General features: G+C 38.0%; 1 protein-coding gene across 26 annotated transcripts in view; it reads right to left on the bottom strand.

Moving 5' to 3' along the window:
- EPB41L2 (erythrocyte membrane protein band 4.1 like 2) overlaps positions 1 to 19,054 on the bottom strand; it is a 226,669-nt gene that overhangs the window by 52,507 nt on the left and 155,108 nt on the right. For all 26 annotated transcript variants that reach the window (XR_004442980.1, XR_004442981.1, XR_004442982.1 and 23 more), the window contains exons 5-10: positions 16,410 to 16,452; positions 11,748 to 11,823; positions 8,151 to 8,369; positions 6,669 to 6,756; positions 3,072 to 3,224; positions 2,458 to 2,555 (exon numbers count right to left, since the gene is read on the bottom strand). Coding sequence is in view for 22 of the 26 variants with exons in the window: in XM_033235466.1 (XP_033091357.1) it covers positions 2,458 to 2,555; positions 3,072 to 3,224; positions 6,669 to 6,756; positions 8,151 to 8,369; positions 11,748 to 11,823; positions 16,410 to 16,452 (677 nt within the window). In the remaining 4 variants the exon portion in view is untranslated. The remainder of the gene's footprint in view (positions 1 to 2,457; positions 2,556 to 3,071; positions 3,225 to 6,668; positions 6,757 to 8,150; positions 8,370 to 11,747; positions 11,824 to 16,409; positions 16,453 to 19,054) is intronic.

The following is a 19,054-nucleotide window of genomic DNA, read 5'->3' as shown; positions in this document are numbered from 1 at the left end:
ACACTGATCTGATTCAAAGCAATCTACAAAGTAGGACTGGCCCTTTGTGTTAGACATATTCTTTTTACAGTGTTGTAAGCAACGTTATGTAAGGTTTAAAAATTTAAAACTGCTTTTGTTAACCATTATATCAAAAGTTTGCAGGAGCAAATTGGTCTACTTTTAAATTGGATTCCATGGTACGTTAGCAAAAATGAGGAGGCCTGAGGCTTTGCACAGCTAATGCACCTCAGAAACTCCTGCTAGAAGAGTACAAGAAGAGGACAGCACAGAGGTGAGGAATACAGGTCTCAGAATCAGGTGGCCCAGTCCCCATCTCTGCTCAGATGCCTGGCTGCTGTGCTCCTCCATAGGCACCAATCTCTAAGATTGTCTTGCCTAGGGCGAGAAATAGACTACCACGATATAAAGCAATCAGTTCTGTGTCTGACTCTAATAAATGTTTGAATGCTAGCACTTGTCATTTCTAAACAGATTATTGCTTTTTTTTAATCATTATGTGACAGGGAAAGCTGGTGCCTGCCCAGTTTGGACCTGTGTCATAAATGTCATCTACTGGCTTTACATGAGCTGGCTCGTGTTGTCTGTCTGGAGGAGAAATTTGTTATGGCTACCAAGAAAAATTATAAAGTTTTCAAAGATTTATATGATCAGTGTAACTGAGTCGGAGGGATTCAAGTATATTTTATGAGCTATACTTCTCCTCGAAAATTAACATATTAGTCTTGAAAAATAGATACTAGTCAATTTAACTTCCAGAAATAATCATTTGTGCCAGCTGATAATTCACAGTAAAAATAGCAAACTGTGGTACCAAACTAAGAATAATAATAATGGGGAAGATAAATCTTATGATATGCCAGAAATGGTTCTAAGTTGTTTCATGTGTTATTTAATTTTCAAAACAATTCTATGAGGTAGATACTAGTATTACTATCATATATGGATGATGGAAGTGAAGCAGAGAGGTTGGTAACTTACCATGGTCACACAGCTCGTATTTGGTAGAATAGTACTAGACCATAAGTCCAGAGCAAAAACCTTAAAGATGAAGGATCTAGATACATAGCTAGCTAAACTGCAGTGATAGAAAACTGAGGAAATGGAGAAAACAAAGATAAGCAAACTCATGTAAAAAATATGTCCTTGAAGAAAACTATAAAAAGAGAAAAGATATAAGCTAAAGATGGCTAGATGATCAAAGATTTTATATTATATATAATATATATAATATATATTTTATATATATATATATATATATTTGTTGTTGTTAAAGAGCAAGATGTGGACATATTTTTTTAAAGAGCAAGATGTGGACATATTTATTGGCCAAAGAAGCTAAAGGCACCCACTAGAGAATAAATAATTTACAAAGCAGGATACTTTGTGAGGCATGAAATGAGGGATCAAAGCAGAGGAATGATTATCTCCTCCTTGAGACAGGAGAAGAGTGAAAGAATTAATGGGAGGAGAGAGAGGTGATGCTTCATTAAAGGCAAAAGGGAAGAAGGGAAGGTGCACGAAACCAAGAACACTCATGATGCACAGCTTCTACTTTCAGTGACCGGCAAAGTGGAGGGCATCAGAAGAGGAAGCAGGAGTGCCTAGGGACTCACGACGACAATAAGCATTTGGAGTGGCAAAGGAAGTCAAAGGACAAATTGCTTGCCTAGCAGCACTGAGGATCCAGCTCATGCTGGAAATTATTTATCTGTAATAGCACTGATCCATAGAGTTGTACTATTTTTTGTTATATAGAGTAACTGCATGTGTCACAACAATTGTACTATTTAAGGTAGCACTTGACAGCACAGGTCCAAAAGTGGTGAGGTCAGGACACAGGACTAATCCAGGACTAGCCGACAGAGAAGGTAAATGTGCAAAGAGGAGAATAGTTTGAGGGGGTTATAACACTCCTGACAAAGCAGGCAGACCACAGGGTTCAAGTTGGTTTGGGAAAGAAGTTAAGTCAGGAGGCAGCTGATGAGAATATCAAAGTGAAACCTAAGAAAAGGGATAGTGGAAAGAAGAATGGTAGCAGGCATGAGGCGTGTGGCTGTGGTGGAAGGAAAGGTGGTTAGAGTCAGAAAGTGGAGCTCTAGACAGTTGCAGGGGCAGCTCAGTTCTGCATGATGACAATGCATGGACAGAAATGGACCTTGGAGGGACTGCAGACAAAGAAGAGGCGAGGGGAGAAAAGAGTCCAAAGGCAGGGGGTTAAGGCATCTGCCACATTTCCCACCACTACCGCCTCCTAATTCACAGAGATTACTAAAAGCAATACCAAGCTGTTTTCTTTCTTTCTTAGAAAAAAAGAGAGATGGAGTCTCACTATGTTCCCCAGGCTGGTCTCAAACTCCTGGGGTCAAGCCATCCTCCCACCTCAGCCTCCTGAGTCAGTGAAATTACAAGCATGTGCCATTATGCCCAGCTTCTGAGCTGTTTTCCTAAAATTACCTGTAGAAAGTATGATGCTCCACGCACACTTTCCATAGTCTTTTCGCTGCCCGGTGGTTTGGCAGTTTGAATCCAATAGTACTCTCAAACTGTTCCAGCTGGAATAAATCCATAAAACAAATCAGCATATTTCCTTAAGAACTGACTAGAAGTTACTGAAAAGCATGGATTCAGATGTTTCTGTTAGAAGCAATTACTCTTTTCAAAAAAGGTAAATATTGTATATCTAATATAATCATATAAAGATGAATTTATAGACTGCAATACTATTTTCCACAAAAAGCAAGTAACAACTACTCACATAAACCAACTATCCTTCAATGTTCACTAAAACTCATTTTATTGCTTTCCTAATGATCACAACTTAATTGATTCAACAAGAAAAAAACCAGCCCATACCTTATCACGTTTTCTTTTCTGTAAAAAGCATGATGGTTGCTTTTTTAAAAAACAGACCAGACAAATATATACTGCAATGATACCATTAAGAACCCTGACCTTTTACAATGGAAGAATAAACAGTTTATTTTCTTAAAATTTGAGAAAAGAATTTTTTAATTCATGGTCGTAAAGAGGCCGACTAAGAACAACTGATCAGAAATGTCTTTGCTTACCTCTGCTGGTCTGACTTTAATGTAGAAGTTGCTGCGTTTATAGGAAATTTTTAAGATTTTCGGCCAAGCAAAACGATTGATTCGCAGTCTGTCTTTGTAAATGAGAAGTCCATTAGCACACACGCCCAGCTTGATGTCCACACCTTCTGAGTCCTGCCAAGCATAACCCAATTAACCATGGTTAGAGCTGTGAAAGTTACACAAATCAAGAAGCTAATTAGCTCCCTCAAATCATGATCAGGAATGCCAGTTTACTAGGTTTGTATTTAAATTTTAGTGACAGTATGCACATTAATGAAAACTACGGTGCACACACGTACATGTGAAATTTACACATCTTCAGTGATCAGGTGTGATTTGCCAGAGTTATGGCAACGTGACTATAGGACACAGTGCCTTCAAAAGGCGTCATGCATGTGTTCTCAAGCTCCACTGTAGGAGCTAACAGAGAAGAAAGGAAGCAGAACTAGAGATCCTGAAGATATGGGAAACAAAATGAGCTTTCCCTGGACGCTAGTCCAGCCTCAGGGACGGTCTGTTGGCCTACCCTAAGATGTGTTCAACCATTTTCCATTAGGTGCATTTACCTCAGATGGATTACCCTAGCTAATAGCTCTTAAAATTATGCCAATATTTTGCAAAACACCAATCCCTCACAGATAATTTCTCTTCCAGGCTGACAGTGCTGAAATCTCTGAATTCTTTCAAGCAGTTTTTCATTAACTTAGAACACTGACATCCAGTTCTCATTAGGCATTCCTTTGGCTGGCATGTTTCAAAGGACTGCAGACTATTCTTGAAGTTATTAATAGTTTTCTTTCCCTAGAGCTTTAATTTGGAATCAATGACAATCTAGAATAATCACAGGCCTAAAGGAGATGTTTTACAAGCCAAACAAATTTATAGACAAAAGTGAAAACTTGTCTCCTCACATTTCAAGTAGTGAAGATCTAAGATGCACGTATTCAAAATATACAAATTATTGTTTATCTCTAAGAGGAGAACTGGCTCTCATTCAACATATGTAAAATTGAAGACTACCGCTCAAAGATATTCACATTTTCAGAAATCACAAACAATACGAAACAAATTCTCACAAAAAATGCTGTAACAAACTCCATATTTAGTCTAACTCCCAATTTAATAAAAGGACAACATTTTGTCTGTCTTATTACTAAGAACATTTTGATACCATTTAAATCAGTTTTTCATAAATAAAAGTATAGTATTAGCTAACTGATGCCAGTTGCTTTCGCTGCTGTGACACTGGAATAATTCGTATACACAAATAAATTTACATTAGACCAACTCGAGCCATTTTAAAAAATCCAATCGATTGCTTTACTCACCCTTATCTTGGCAGCCACAACTCTCTCTAGGAATAGACTAAAAAGCCGGGGTGAATCAGGCACAGGTGCCCAAGCAACTTGGCACCAGACCCCATGGTGTGTTTGCCAAAACCATCGCTGCCCATGGCCACGGGGAGCGAGGCAGAAGATTGTGAGACGGCATGTTCTTACCACAAGTGGGGAAGCAACCCACATTTGAAACATTGAATGAGCCATCTCTAGTCTGAAGCAACCTTGGGACGGGACAAGGAAACTATTTTATCTGACTTAAAAATAGACACAACTTAGATTCAAGTAAATCAGTTGATTTTCGTTGTTCTATGTAATTATTTTAGAATTACCAGTATTTGTGTGAATAGAAACGACAGATGAAGGGTAGGAAATGAAAGAGGAAAAGGCGGGCCTCGATCCTTCACATGTAAGTTATGCCACACGGTAGCAAAATCAGAAAAATAAACGAATGAAAAGAAGCACCCTCTCTGCATTGCTCACTGCCCCATATGGAGATGGCTGGCTTTCAAATGAGTTCAGTATAAAGAGAGTTCTCGCAAAGGATCAGGAGAGGAAGGAAAGGGAGGTCAGGGTGTTTAATACCCAGATTCCCTCCCTACGTGGTCACCTCAGGCTGACCGTGTCCCTCTGACAATGGCTCCCCGCAAAACAGTCTTCTCCACACGTCTGTCCTTGGGAGTTTTGGAAACCACTCTGCCCTCCCTCCTTCAGACAGACCTAGAGTGATTAGGATAGCTGCAGATATTAGCCCGGGGCTACCACCAGTGTCCTGCTTCTCATATGGTTTCTCTGCACCTTTGTTGAGATTCCTTTTATTTAACACTCTCCAACTCATCCTAACATGAATATGACATTACAAACTCTTCTAATTAATTTTTTAAAAATCTGATTTTAAGTCAATGAAAAATTTTAAAAGACATAAAACTTTAAACAACATGAAGTATGAAAAGTTCTTTTAAACTGCCACATATATTCTTTTCAATAAGCCACAAATATCTTGCTTATCAAATATTATCTAAGGAGTCTATCAGATGATAAACAGAATGAAGGTTACCTTGAATTTTTTTTGTGTTCTGCTCCTAACTACACAGCAAGAAAGAATATTATACTTAGAACAGAGTCCACAATTTCTTACTTTTCTAAGACACAACATTAAAAACAAGAATCCTGAAACCTTAATTGGTTTCTAACTAATGATCAACAAAGTAGAGCTGTAAGATTTACATGTGGCAAGAATGGCAGGGTCTGGAGGAGGAGAGGTTTGGTAGGTCATTTTGGTCCCAAACTTATTTTTTCCTTTCTCCCTATTTCTGTTTCTTGACTAACCTAGCCTGTCCCCATTATATAGAAAACGATCTGAAAAACAATGGAGTGTTAAGACCATCTGTTTCACCTCCTACTAGGATTTATCAGAAGGTATCAGGCAGATAGACCGTTTAACAATACACAGCCTTAAATAAGTCATTCTGTGAACTGTTTTATGTCGCTGTAAACTAAAAAACATTCAAACTTTAAATGAGATGGTATACTTTTAAGAAATGAGATGGTATGAAAGTACTTTTTTTTCAAGCATTATATTTTTGAGATTTTGATCTTTTGGGATTATGGTGTTCGTTCGGGATTATGATTGGCTTCCCATGTCCCCGCTGTCCCACTCTTTTACCACCTTTCAAATTAGACTGAAGGTGCTTTATCACCCAGAGCGTGGGCCCGCCTACATTATCTTTCACAAAGTACAAAACACACCTAGAGGGAAAAGACCAACTCTAGGGCTCCTTCATCACACAGAAGCTTTTTGGAAAGTGGTCCTATCCATGCTGCTTTTGCTCTTTCATGGTTGCTACGGTCTCCTCTCCTCTCCCAAGACAGAGGTGGGAGAGGGAACTGGGACAGACATAGCACTTGGCCTAACAGAAGCTGAGATGCAGAATAAACCAGAATAAGAGGTTAAAAAAAAAAAAAAAAAAAAAAAGGCTGACAAGGTGTGTCACAGTAAGTACCTATGAAAGGGCATTAATTAAAAAGACTGGGAAAAGAAGTGGTAGGGGGAGAATACATGGTCCCTCCCACAACCATATACCCTATAATTAGTCACCAAGGAAATATTCCAGAGACCCTCAACTGAAGGCAGATATCCTTTCCCCAAAAATAAGCTGTGCTATCCTGAAATTGGAGCCCTCTCAACACTTCAGTCAACAGACTGCTATGATGCAACTTCCCGTTACATTTACAGTACCTTGGCATGATGTAGGTCAACACCGTACATGGAAAGCCTCTTTGCATTTTCTAAGAACTGGGAATCAGCTTGTGCTGGAGATAAGCCCCTGAGAATCAAAAGAAACAGTATTATCTTATTAATGGATGCAGAGCAAATGTAGTCAGAATGGGAGGAGTGTCTGCACTCAGAGGGTTTGGAGGAGAGGAAGTAACCCAGCCAAGTCTGCAGAAAAGTAGGAAATAGTAAGAAAACAACTCTCAACCTCTAGCATTTTTCTCTTAAGATCCTATAATCTAAACCTGCTAAACTGCCTGGAGGTACACCTCCACTCTTACTCCTTTTATCTTAAAAAGTTGCTTTTGATTATTTCCACTGAGGAAAAAAGCCCCAGCAATAGGGTACAACATAAGTACTGGAGAATAAAAAACAGTGATCTCATCTTTCTGTGATAAACACATTCGTACTCCCTCACTTTATTTCACTAGAGTTGATTATAATAAAGATTGAAATTACTTGTATTTGATTTTCTACCTACGATGGACACAAATCACATTCTGTCCATACTAAAATTATTTCCATTCCTATCTATATGCCCAACTAAATAAACTTTAAGCTCCTAAAGAACAAGACCATGTCCCATTAATTTTCACATTCCCCATGGCATGTCAGTACCTGATATTTCATATTAGAATTATCCAACAAATGTCCATTGAGTAGAATTTAAGTAAATTAACAAGAAAATATTTAGAGTCAAATACCATATTTATTGTTTTTTAAAGAAAAAAAATCAATGAATGTGGCCTGTTTAAAAACCTAATTTTTGAAAGTTCCTTTCAGATCACTTTAGTAAATATTTAATAAAACTATAACTTTGCAATATACAACAAATTATCATTTTGTACTTAGCATTATAAAAATTTGTGTAAAAAGTCCATTTTCTTTTCACACACATATAAATGTTCTCGAAGCGTAATATGGTATTAATGTAATGTAAGTAATCTTAGCTAAACCAACGGGTCATATTCCAGTGGAACTACCTGTACATTTCAGTTACTATTCCTATGTCCATCACCACCTACACTGGTAATTCAAATCCCAATGCCTCCTTATCTCCCTAGCTTTCTTACTACATATAGTAATAAGGACAATTATAAGGCAGAAGATATATAACGTCAATGTCAAATAAGTATGTGGGCATGTTTGTCTCCAATGTGTATAATATGTTAAGGGGACAGGGAGAAAAAGGTGTCATGGGGAAAAGTACATTTTTCCAATACATGAAAACACAGCCTCACGAGCATAGTTTCTCATACGATAGTCATAAAAATAATGAAAGGATACCTCAAGGGCTCCACGTTGCCTTGATTAGTGCTAGGTGAAGATCCAAAAGGAAAAATTGGATAATCCTGTAAATCGTGCTCAAACGTCTAGTAAGTGCTACAAGAGAAGCTATTTAAATATACCACGGCCATTCTCTCGCCAGTAAGCAAGGCAACAGACCTGTGGGTCTTGTGCAGCTCTGCCACCTTCTCTTCCAGCTCCTTAGTCTGAGTAGGGGCAAACTGGAATTCACTGAGGTCGATGCTGCCATGTTCTTCTGGGTCATAGTCACCAAGTTCAGCCTGCAGGGTGTAGGATCCCAGGAGAGCATGAGTCACAAAAGAGCAGGGCAGGCGGCCAGAGGCAATGTCCTGCCGGAGCTGAAGGCACAAGAAGTATCTGTGAGGAGCAGAGGGAGAAAGGGGTCAGAGGAGAACCATTAGGTGAGACTGGAATACTCACAGTCCTTAAAACCTAACACCCCTTTGAAAACAAATATACAATATAGGCACTCTTCATATCCACAGCAAAAATCATCTTCTCTAATAAAAAGCCTCAACGTGTTCCTTGGGCTTCTAAATTTGTGGCTTATATATAGAAACTGAATCCAGAAGGCTAATTTATATGTATATATATATACAATGGAATGAAAATTCTAAACTGCTGTTCTGGTAATAGTCAGTCTATGATTACTATGAAGAGTTTTGTGACTGAAGTAAAAATTTCAATCACTTAAACTGTCTCCTTGGATTTCAAATTGTAATAAAAATTACCCCTCAAAAGATGTAAAGATTAACAGATTAAAAAAAAACTAGTCTTAATTATTTCTAAGGAAAGCTAAAGTCACCCACCCTTTATCATCTTGACCCTTTTGATACTAATTTCTTCTTTTCCAGAAACACCTTTAACAACAATTATTGGTAAATCTACTTTGAAGCCCTTACCTGTCCACTTATCCCATCTAAAGCAGTAGCTAGCTCAGTTTAGTAGAAAAGGCCTGGGCTTTGAAGCCAGGAAGACCTGACTCTATATGACCTTGAGCAAGTTAATTTACTTTAAGCCTAGGGTAATTTCCCACCTGTAAGATGCTAAGAACTCTACCTCCCTTTAAAGATGAGCATGAACATTAGATAATATAAACAAAATATCTGGCAGAGACCTAAGAATCAGTAACTAGTAGCTATAATAATTAGTGGCTATAATAATGTTTCTCATTCAATGTTCCATGTGGCTCACTACAGTTATAAAAGAATTTCCGTTTTCCATGAAATAAAATGCAGAAACACGTGATATATAATCTGTGGTTCCCCACCCACCCTCCGCCCCGCCCTTTTTAGCCCCACTACCAATTCCTCTTGGTAACATTTTAAAATGTGATTTCTACTCTCCAATTTCACCACTTGCTATGGTCACCACGGACCCTCCCAAATCAATAGCAGAGTCCTCATTCTTTAAGATCTTTTAGGGACTGGCATTCATACTGGCAGCTGTCCATCTTAGTCCTGTGGACACTTGCCTGGCCTGGGTTTTAGGGCCCAGTCCTCTTCCTGCTCTCTACTCTACACAGTCAAATGGGGAGTGCTGGCCTCTGGTCCAGGCCTTGTTGTTACTGGGTCAGAGAGCACAACCCAGCACATGGCGCCAGTTCCGTTTAGAACCTGGATTACCACTCAAATACATAATCAGGCAGGGGAGGGACTCTGTTTATCATCACCGCAGTCCCACAGTTACTAAACGGCTTGCCGCATGACAAGTGCTCAGTAATTGAGAGACTGAAAGTCTTCTCGCTATCACTACAGTATTTTGAGTATTTTATGCCTTGCAGAAGTTCACGTTTTAAGGAGGATCATTTGTTTCTTTGGCCCATAGAAAAACGTAAGCATAACTGTACATACTTCAGAAAACTGAATTTTCAACCATGGGTCCAGGTTATCCTCAAATTCTCTCAACAACAGTGATAGTTCTCCACATTTTACGGCAGTTTTAGAACCTAAATACAAATATTTCATCTTGTTGCTTCCCATTATTGTCTCTATTTTTCACATTAGTCCTTTCCTCTGTTTTCAGAGCCTAAGTTTAAACCCTAAAAACTTCAAACAAAAAATGGCATGAGCTTCCTGAATTACCCAACTGCACCTTCACACAGCACTATGAAGCACTCTTCAAACATTATTCAAGATAGTGTTCTTGCCCTTCTCAGAAGCCTACCCCACCTTCTAAATGTACACTCAAGTCATGGTGAAGATTTCAATCATGACATTTAAGCTGCCAGGCCACAAGTACAGGCAGATGGCTGTTCTCAGGCTGCACCACTGAGACCTTTAGTTAGCTGAGTACACTATATTGTTCCTCCCACTAGACAGGGAGACTAAGTTCTGGAAAACCAAAGTACTTACTGATGCTACAAACTTGCAGTCACCAAAGGATGATCATTCCCCAAACAAATTACTGCAAGGAGGAGTGTATGTACTGACAGCGTTGGGTCACAAAGCCCCAATCACATGCACTGTTCAGAGGCATCCTGCAGTGAAGCTCTGAATCCTACACACCCCGCTTGGTCAGGTTTTATGCTCTAAGTAGCTCACTGTGCAGTTACAAAGTTACTATTTTTTACTAGGTGAAGCTAATTCATTCAGAGCACATTCCTATTCAGCAACAAGTAGTTAAAAAAAAAAAAAAAAAAAAGGCCAGCCTGCTATGTATCCAATATTGGAAAGAAATCTCCATCCTTCCTATTTCACATGGATATTATGCTCTCTTAAGCACCTCCACAACTTGATGTCTGACAACAAAACTGGCCTAGCAGAAAGCATCAAAGATACAGGAACTAAAGATAAGCAGACTCTTTTGCTAAGCCCCTCTGGTTTTCTAAAAGTCATGCACTACACACAGTGTCAAATAAGTATGTGGGCATGTTTGTCTCTAATGTGTATATGTTAAGGGGACATTTGGCCATGTAAATAACCTTTTTAAAATATGGTATATAAAAATTATCTTTAAAAAAAAATCAATCCTTTATACTTCCTCTTACTAAAGCTAAGAAATGCTATCCCTGGTACTCAGTGTAATCAGGCTAAGATGAAGGTACTTGTTGATTGATTCACAATGTTTCTGGTACCCAGTCTAATCAGGCTAAGATTTCAAGGTACTTGTTAATTCACAATGTTTCTTGGTTGCCATGCAAGTACTCAGAATCAATAAATATTCTCTTGCTCCTAAACAGAATCCTTTCTTTGCAATTTAAGTGTATGTTCTTATAGCTCACACAATCTCCAAGGAGATGGAAATGAACTAGCTATTGACTCTACGTAAGAAATCCCACCTTGTTTGGTTCTGGAGGGAGAAGAGAGAAAGAAATTACCAGTTCAATTGGCCTTTTAAAATAATTTCATTTTTCTAACCTCGTATCATCTTTGTAATATGAGACTAATATATAGGCACACATGAGGTATATACAATAAAAATGACCTTGGTATTAAAATCTCAAATATTAAATATTAGTGACTTTTAAAAGTATAGAAAACAAAGTTGTCAGCAGTATCATTTTAAAATTTTTCATTACTAGAATATAAATGAAGAAATTAAAGAAAGTGAATAAAATTTTTGAAACTGTCAACATTTCAAACTATTTGGATGTACCCAATTTCAAGGAAACTTCTAAAACTTAAGAAAAACTGTTTTGGTTTTCAATCCTGAAATTACCACTATGCTCCCAGGGCACAGAAATAAATGAGAGCTGTAAGGAAAGACTCATTTTAAAATGCAAATATAAAGTACCTGGTGATATCTTCAGTCAATTGAGAAGGATCAGGAGGATAAAACTTCACATTAAAAGTGAATAGCCAGGGAAGGTCTGTAATTATTAAATATCACAGTTATGCACCCAATTAACAGAAGAATGACTATTGTGATAAAATTTAAAGGTCAAGGATCAAACAGTACAGACTAATCCAACTATAAATCATCGTGCAGAATTTTATTTTTTATTCAAATTAAAATTGCTTATAAAATAAAATTGAAATAAAAAATAAGAAATCAATTACATGAATAAGCCACCATTAAAGTGTAATAGGTTCTCTTTCTTATAAACATTCACTGGTACCTCAACATGTGTTTTATATGGTGATCTATTACACAAAAATTTCAATATAACCTCCATGTAATAGTTATGAGGTAAGATTTGATTTAACCACAGGATCTCCTGTTGCCAAATATTCTTTACCCTTTTAAAAAAAAAAAAAATCAGGATTTCTACATTGTTGTGGGGAAGGAGAGTAATGATCAGGAGATAATAGCTATTCAAAAAATTATTAATGGGCTATTTGAAGAAGGTGTTAAAAGAGATCCCAAGAAAGGAAAGCATGGTACAATTTCATGATACTTTAGGACAACACAATTATTTCCCAGGTTTTATAGAGTAGGTGTAAGTATATTCATATATAACAAACACTTTGCTGTACCGTGCCATAAAGAATGAATAAATCAAGCAACTATATCATAAGTGGCTTGTTAAAAGTTAAAACACTGCTATCGATACATTAAAATTTAACTGCTATTTTGATAGATCACATGTAGTACAGCTTTAAAAAAGTAAAACTATGGGGGAAAGGGCAGGTAATATTTTCCTACAGGGATCCAAACAATTCCACTAGCCTGAACTTAGAGTTTGACTTCAAGTTCACAATATTTTTAAATTAAAAAAAATTGTGTGTGTGTATATATATAAATTATTCCTTTTTTTTTTTTTTTTTTTTAAAGACGGGGTCTCACTCTGTTGCCCAGGTTGCAGTGCCATGGCATGATCACAGCTCACTGCAACCTCGACCTCCCAGGCCCAAGTGATCCTCCCATCTTAGCCTCCCAAGTAGCTGGGACCACAGGCATGCACTATGATGTCCGGCTAACTTATATTTTACTCTTTCAGAGATGGGGTCTCCCTAAGTTGCCAGGCTTGTCTTGAATCCCTGGGCTTAAGCAATCTTCCCACCTCAGCCTCCCAAAGTGTTGGGATTACAGGCATGAACCACCACGCCCAGCCAAGTTATTCCATTCTGTATGTATTTAAAGACCTCATGAGATGTTTAATTTATGAACCTGAGGAAAAATTCCTTGAATCCCATTCTCTTGTTCAGTGTGGCATTTTGTCCTTTGTCTTATCATCAGCACACTACATTTTCACTCACTCAAATATTTATTAAATGGCTACTGTTATATACACAGGCATTTTTGCTGGATTTTGGCTCAATGCACTACTATTCAACCAATGAAGTCAGTCCTGCTGAACTTAAGAAGCAGATTTCAGTTCTGCTTTACACATTTAAAACATAATACTGGGATATAAGATTTTCCCGAATATCAAGATATATGAGGTTTCTTGGCCTATAGCGCCATGCTGACTGTCAAATATCCACGCATCGTGTTTGTGTAAGCATTACTTCAAGGTGACTGTTAATTTCTAATTAAGTAAAGTTATCACAGGATTATCATTTCTTAATGGCTCCTTGTTTGTTGTCTAGGTAACAACACTAGCACATGCTTGCCTTGACAGGACTTGGAGACATTTCCACTAGACCACATATTTTCGAATATACTTCCAAATCTAAAAGCTGTTGAAATGTACCAAGAATGCTAAGCTTTTGTTAAACTGACAAATAAAAATGGTATATATTTATGGTATACAATATGATGTTTGAAAATACGTATACATTGTGGAATGGCTAAATTAAGCTAATTAACATATGCATTACTCTTCACATACTATTTTTGTGGTGAGAGCACTTAAAATCGACTCCCTTAGCAGTTTTCAAGTTAAACTTTTAATTTAATTACATATTATTTTCATCGTAATTTTTACCTAGGTGTTTATAAAGTCCTTCTAGCTACAGAAATGTTTACATACTAGTCATATGCAAGCCTTAGACATATAGTCTTATTTATGTTTGAGGAAATAAAGGTTTTAAGGCAAATTTTAAATGAGAATCATTAAGTTGTTGGTTGTCACAGGTAACTCAAAAAAGATGAATATTTATCTTCACTAACTGCCTATGAGCTGAAAAATAAAATTTAAAGAAGAGAGCAACAATAGAATAGGCAGCTTTTTTGACCATTTTAATATAGGAAGTAAGAGGTAGATACAACTGCTAAAGCTTTATTTCCTCAGCCTCTTTCCTGATGGGTACAGTTCAGGATACCATTTAAACAACTGGGTCCGATAGTTTTTAAAAGTCTAATCTCACTGTTATTCATATTGCCAAACCACAAGGGTAAAAGTTCTGAAATAACTTTTGAAACTTCACAGATAATCAAAACATAAGAACGTGATTCATAATCGGCAAGAAGTTTCGCTTCCAAAAGTTAGGAAATCTCCATGACTCTGAAGCGAGTGGCACACACACACACAAATAATAATAATCAAACAAGAACCCAAACAAAACCATAGGAAACAACACAATGGAACATCAATCATGTTTCAGAGGTTACCCTGTTCTCTCTCTGTTTGGGTCACTTGGCAGGTCTGGTTTCAGAGAAAGTATAAGAACTAAGCATCCGTAACCTTTTTGAATGCATGCACTTTGCAAAGTAACAACAGCAGAAGGGACAAAGGAAAAAGTCTCAAAACTCTGGTACTGTTTCTCCCATAAGGCAAGCATAATGTATCTGGTGTCTACTTATTCCTCTTCTTTTCCTCCATTTTCCATCATGAATCAAGTATAAATGGATGAAACACCAGGAAAATAAATGCAAGAGAGAGAATTCGGGAAAGCCAGGAATAACAGTCAAAGGATAGAGTGACCAGCCATGCCAGCTTGCCTGGGACTGATTCCAGCTTTAGCACTTAAAGTCTCATATCCTTAGAAGCCCCTCAGTCCTGGGCAAATCAGGAGGTTGGTCACTCTAATCAAACACACTTTAAAAAAGGAAAAGAAAGATGAGTCTACAGGAAGAGGAAATGGGGAAAATAAGGTATATGCTCAGAATAAAAAAAGAGAGTAGGGAAGCAAAGACATGATAGGAAGACCACCAAAAAGATAAATCATTCGAGAGAGAGAGAGAAAGAAAGAAAACCAATGTGAAGAACCTAAAATGGGAGCTAGATGGTAGATGAAAAGGGCAAGAAGGGAAAGTACAGATTGGTTTCAGTATTTTGACCTTAGGAATTATAAATAAGTAGGGAAATGAAATCAACAGTACAAAGGGCATCTTGCAGACTGGCACTTGGAGAAGAGGTTTCTCCTGTGACAACTCTGGGCCCCACAGTCGAGGAAGGCTGTTAGGAATTTACCAGCCTTCAGATTTTATTCTCCAGACCGAAAATTCCAACTGCCTGTAGCTGCCTACCTTCTCTGCTTCAGTCATTCACAGACCCTGAAGTAAATTAAGTATCCAGAATCCCCCTAACAGAGATTTCTCTCTGTTGATCATGTTTCTTGGCACAGATACCAAAAAACCAGCCACAGGCAACACAACCTGCAAAGGCAGAACGTATAGAGAGAACTGAAGCTGGTTAGAGTGGTACCCTTGAAGTCATTTTGGGATTGTACAACAAGAACAAATGGGGAAAGGGGAAGAAAGGAACAGTGAGGCGTAACTACAACCCCAGGCTCAAAGAGCATGCAAAGTGGCCTTGGATTATAGAACTCAATGAGCAGAGATGGCAGTGACCTCAGAGAACTGAAAAGATTGTTCCTCAGCCGGGTACGGTGGCTCAAGCCTGTAATCCCAGTACTTTGGGAGGCTGAGATGGGCGGATCATGAGGTCAGGAGATCGAACCATCCTGGCTAACACGGTGAAACCCCGTCTCTATTAAAAAAAATACAAAAAACTAGCCAGGCATGGTGGCAGGCGCCTGTAGTCCCAGCTACTCAGGAGGCTGAGGCAGGAGAATGGCCTGAACCCGGGAGGCGGAGCTTGCAGTGAGCTGAGATCCGGCCACTGCACTCCAGCCTGGGCAACAGAATGAGACTCCGTCTCGGAAAAAAAAAAGAAAAAAAAAAGATTGTTCCCCTTGCTTCTCCCCAGAGTCCTCACTCCAGTACATCCAGGAACAGTGTCTCTATATGTCTCTGTGGCCAAAGATGTGCATATTGAACCAATTATACACTTTCAAAATGAAGCAAAGCATAAGTATCAGGTCTCACTGGAGTAAAATTTACAGAAAAGTAGCTTCTCTCTCTTTCCCAGAAAAAAAAAGGTCAGATGTTACTTGGTAGGATATTCTGAGTGAATATTTAGGAATGTGAGTCTAGAACTTTCTCAAAATTTGGAGCCCCCAAGCCATGTACAATACAGTCACAATTCCACAAAAATATTAGTAGTATTATTAACTTCTAAGATGGCATAAACGCAAAATAGAACCGATCATTCTATTATTGATCATTTATATCACAAATAGACATCAAGATACCTTAACTTCAAAGAATGATTATTTAAATACTTACTTCTCAGTTGTCTCTTTATTTCTTTAGCAGGATCTAGCCAGTTCTGTGTGAGGAAAAAAAAAATAATTTATAAGAAATATTCTAGAGTCTAAAATAGAACAGTTTACAGTTCACATAATTATTTACGTGTAAACACATTTTAATAAAGTCCTATTCAAAGTGACTGTCACCTATTAGCATTCCACTGGGCTAAGTACTGCTTTGTTCTTGGGTACATATGTGTGTAAATGTGTTAAGTGTGTATTATAAGTAAAATATTCAAATGCTTTTAAGGTGGGTCTCATGGGCCTCATTCTTTTGCATCTAAAATTCTCCAAATGATGAGACATATCTTCACACAGTCTTTATTCTGTAGAACTGCCAACAAATAGCCCCTGCAGATACTGAAATGAGAGCTCTTCAAGGACAATAATGGGTTCTTAATCATGAAGGATAAAGTGTGAAATTGGAAACTGATGGCTAAAAATATATACATACCAATCAAACAATTATCTCAACTCCTAAAACCAACTCCTCCTCCTCCTTAATCCTCCTTTTCCCTCCAACTCTATAATTATAAAGAGAGGTAAGGTCAGACTGTAGATAATATTTCCCTTCCTGGTCTTAATATAACATCCTTCTTTCTTCTTGATCTCATTCTAAGTTGGAAGTAACAATCATGAGGAACTCCCTTTCACTTTCCCCTCATTTCTGCTCCTTAAGAAAGCTTTACTCAGACTGCTCTGCTGGCAGCTCTGGTCAGGGCAATCAGGCAAGAGAAAGAAATAAAGAGTATTCAAATAGGTAGAAAGGAAGTCAAATTGTCCCTGTTTGCAGATGACATGACTGTATATTTAGAAAACCCCATTGTCTCAGCCCAATATCTCCTTAAGCTGATAGGCAACTTCAGCAAAGTCTCAGGATACAAAAATCAATGTGCAAAAATCACAAGCATTCCTATACACCAATAATACAGAGCCAATGATGAGTGAACTCCCATTCACAATTGCTACTAAGAGAATAAAATACCTAGGAATACAACTTACAAGGAATGTGAAGGACCTCTTCGAGGAGAACTACAAAGCACTGCACAAGGAAATAAGAGGACACAAACAAATGAAAAAACATGCCATGCTCATGGATAGGAAGAATCAATATCATGAAAATGACCATACTGCCCAAAATAATTTATAGATTCAATGCTATCCCCATCAAGCTGCCACTGACTTTCTTCACAGAATTAGAAAAAACTACTTTAAATTTCATATGGAACCAAAAAAGAGCCTGTATAGCCAAGACAATCCTTAACAAAAATAACAAACAATGCTGTGATGCTGGAGGCATCACACTACCTGACTTCAAACTACACTACAAGGCTACAGTAACCAAAACAGCATGGTACTGGTACCAAAACAGATGTATAGACCAATGGAATAGAACAGATGCCTCAGAAATAACATCACACATCTACAACCATCTGATCTTTGACAAACCTGACAGAAACAAGCAATAAGGAAGGGATTCCCTGTTTAATAAACGATGTTGGGAACACTGGCTAGCCATATGCAGAAAACTGAAACTGGGCTCCTTCCTTACACCTTATACAAAATTAACTTAAGATGGATTAAAGACTTAAATGTAAGACTAAAATAATAAAAACCCTAGAAGAAAACCTAGGCAATACCATTCAGGACATAGGCATGGGCAAATATATCGTTTCTAAAACACCAAAGCAATGGCAACAAAAACCAAAATTGACAAATGGGATCTGATTAAACTAAAGAGCTTCTGCACAGCAAAAGACTATTATCAGAGTGAACAGGCAACCTACAGAATGGGAAAAAAATTTTGCACTCTATCCATCTGACACAGGGCTAATATCCAGAATCTACAAGGAACTTAAACAAATCTACAAGAAAAAAATAACCCCATCAAAAAGTGGGTGAAGGATATGAACAGACACTTCTCAAAAGAAGACATTTATGCAGCCAACAAACATATGAAAAAAAGCTCATCATCACTGGTCATTAGAGAAATGCAAATCAAAACCACAACAAGACACCATCTCACGCCAGTTAGAATGGCGATCATTAAAAAGTCAGGAAACAACAGATGCTGGAGAGGACGTGGAGAAATAGGAACACTTTTACACTGTTGGTGGGAGTGTAAATTAGTTCAACCATTGTGGAAGACAGTGTGGTGATTCCTCAAGGATCTAGAACTAGAAATACCATTTGACCCAGCAATCCCATTACTGGGTATACACCCAAAGGATTATGTATTGTTCTATTATAAGGACATATGCACACGTATGTTCATTGCAGCACTGTTCACAGTAGCAAAGACTTGGTACCAACCCCAATGCCCATCAATGATAGACTGGATAAAGAAAATGTGGCACATATATACCATGAAATACTATGCAGCCATAAAAAGGATGAGTTCATGTCCTTTGCAGGGACATGGATGAAGCTGGAAAGCATCATTCTCAGCAAACTAACACAGGAACAGAAAACCAAACACCATATATTCTCACTCATAAGTGGGAGTTGAACGATGAGAACACATGGACACAGGGAGGGGAACATCACACACCAGGGCCTGTCAGGGTGTTGGGGGCTAGGGGAGGGATTGCATTAAGATAAATAACTAATGGAGATGACAGG

Source organism: Trachypithecus francoisi, unplaced genomic scaffold, assembly GCF_009764315.1.
Source record: "Trachypithecus francoisi isolate TF-2019V2 unplaced genomic scaffold, Tfra_2.0 Lachesis_group15, whole genome shotgun sequence".
Lineage (NCBI taxonomy): Eukaryota > Metazoa > Chordata > Mammalia > Primates > Cercopithecidae > Trachypithecus > Trachypithecus francoisi.
Note: the sequence above shows the minus strand (reverse complement) of the source record. Positions and strands in the feature narration are given on the sequence as shown.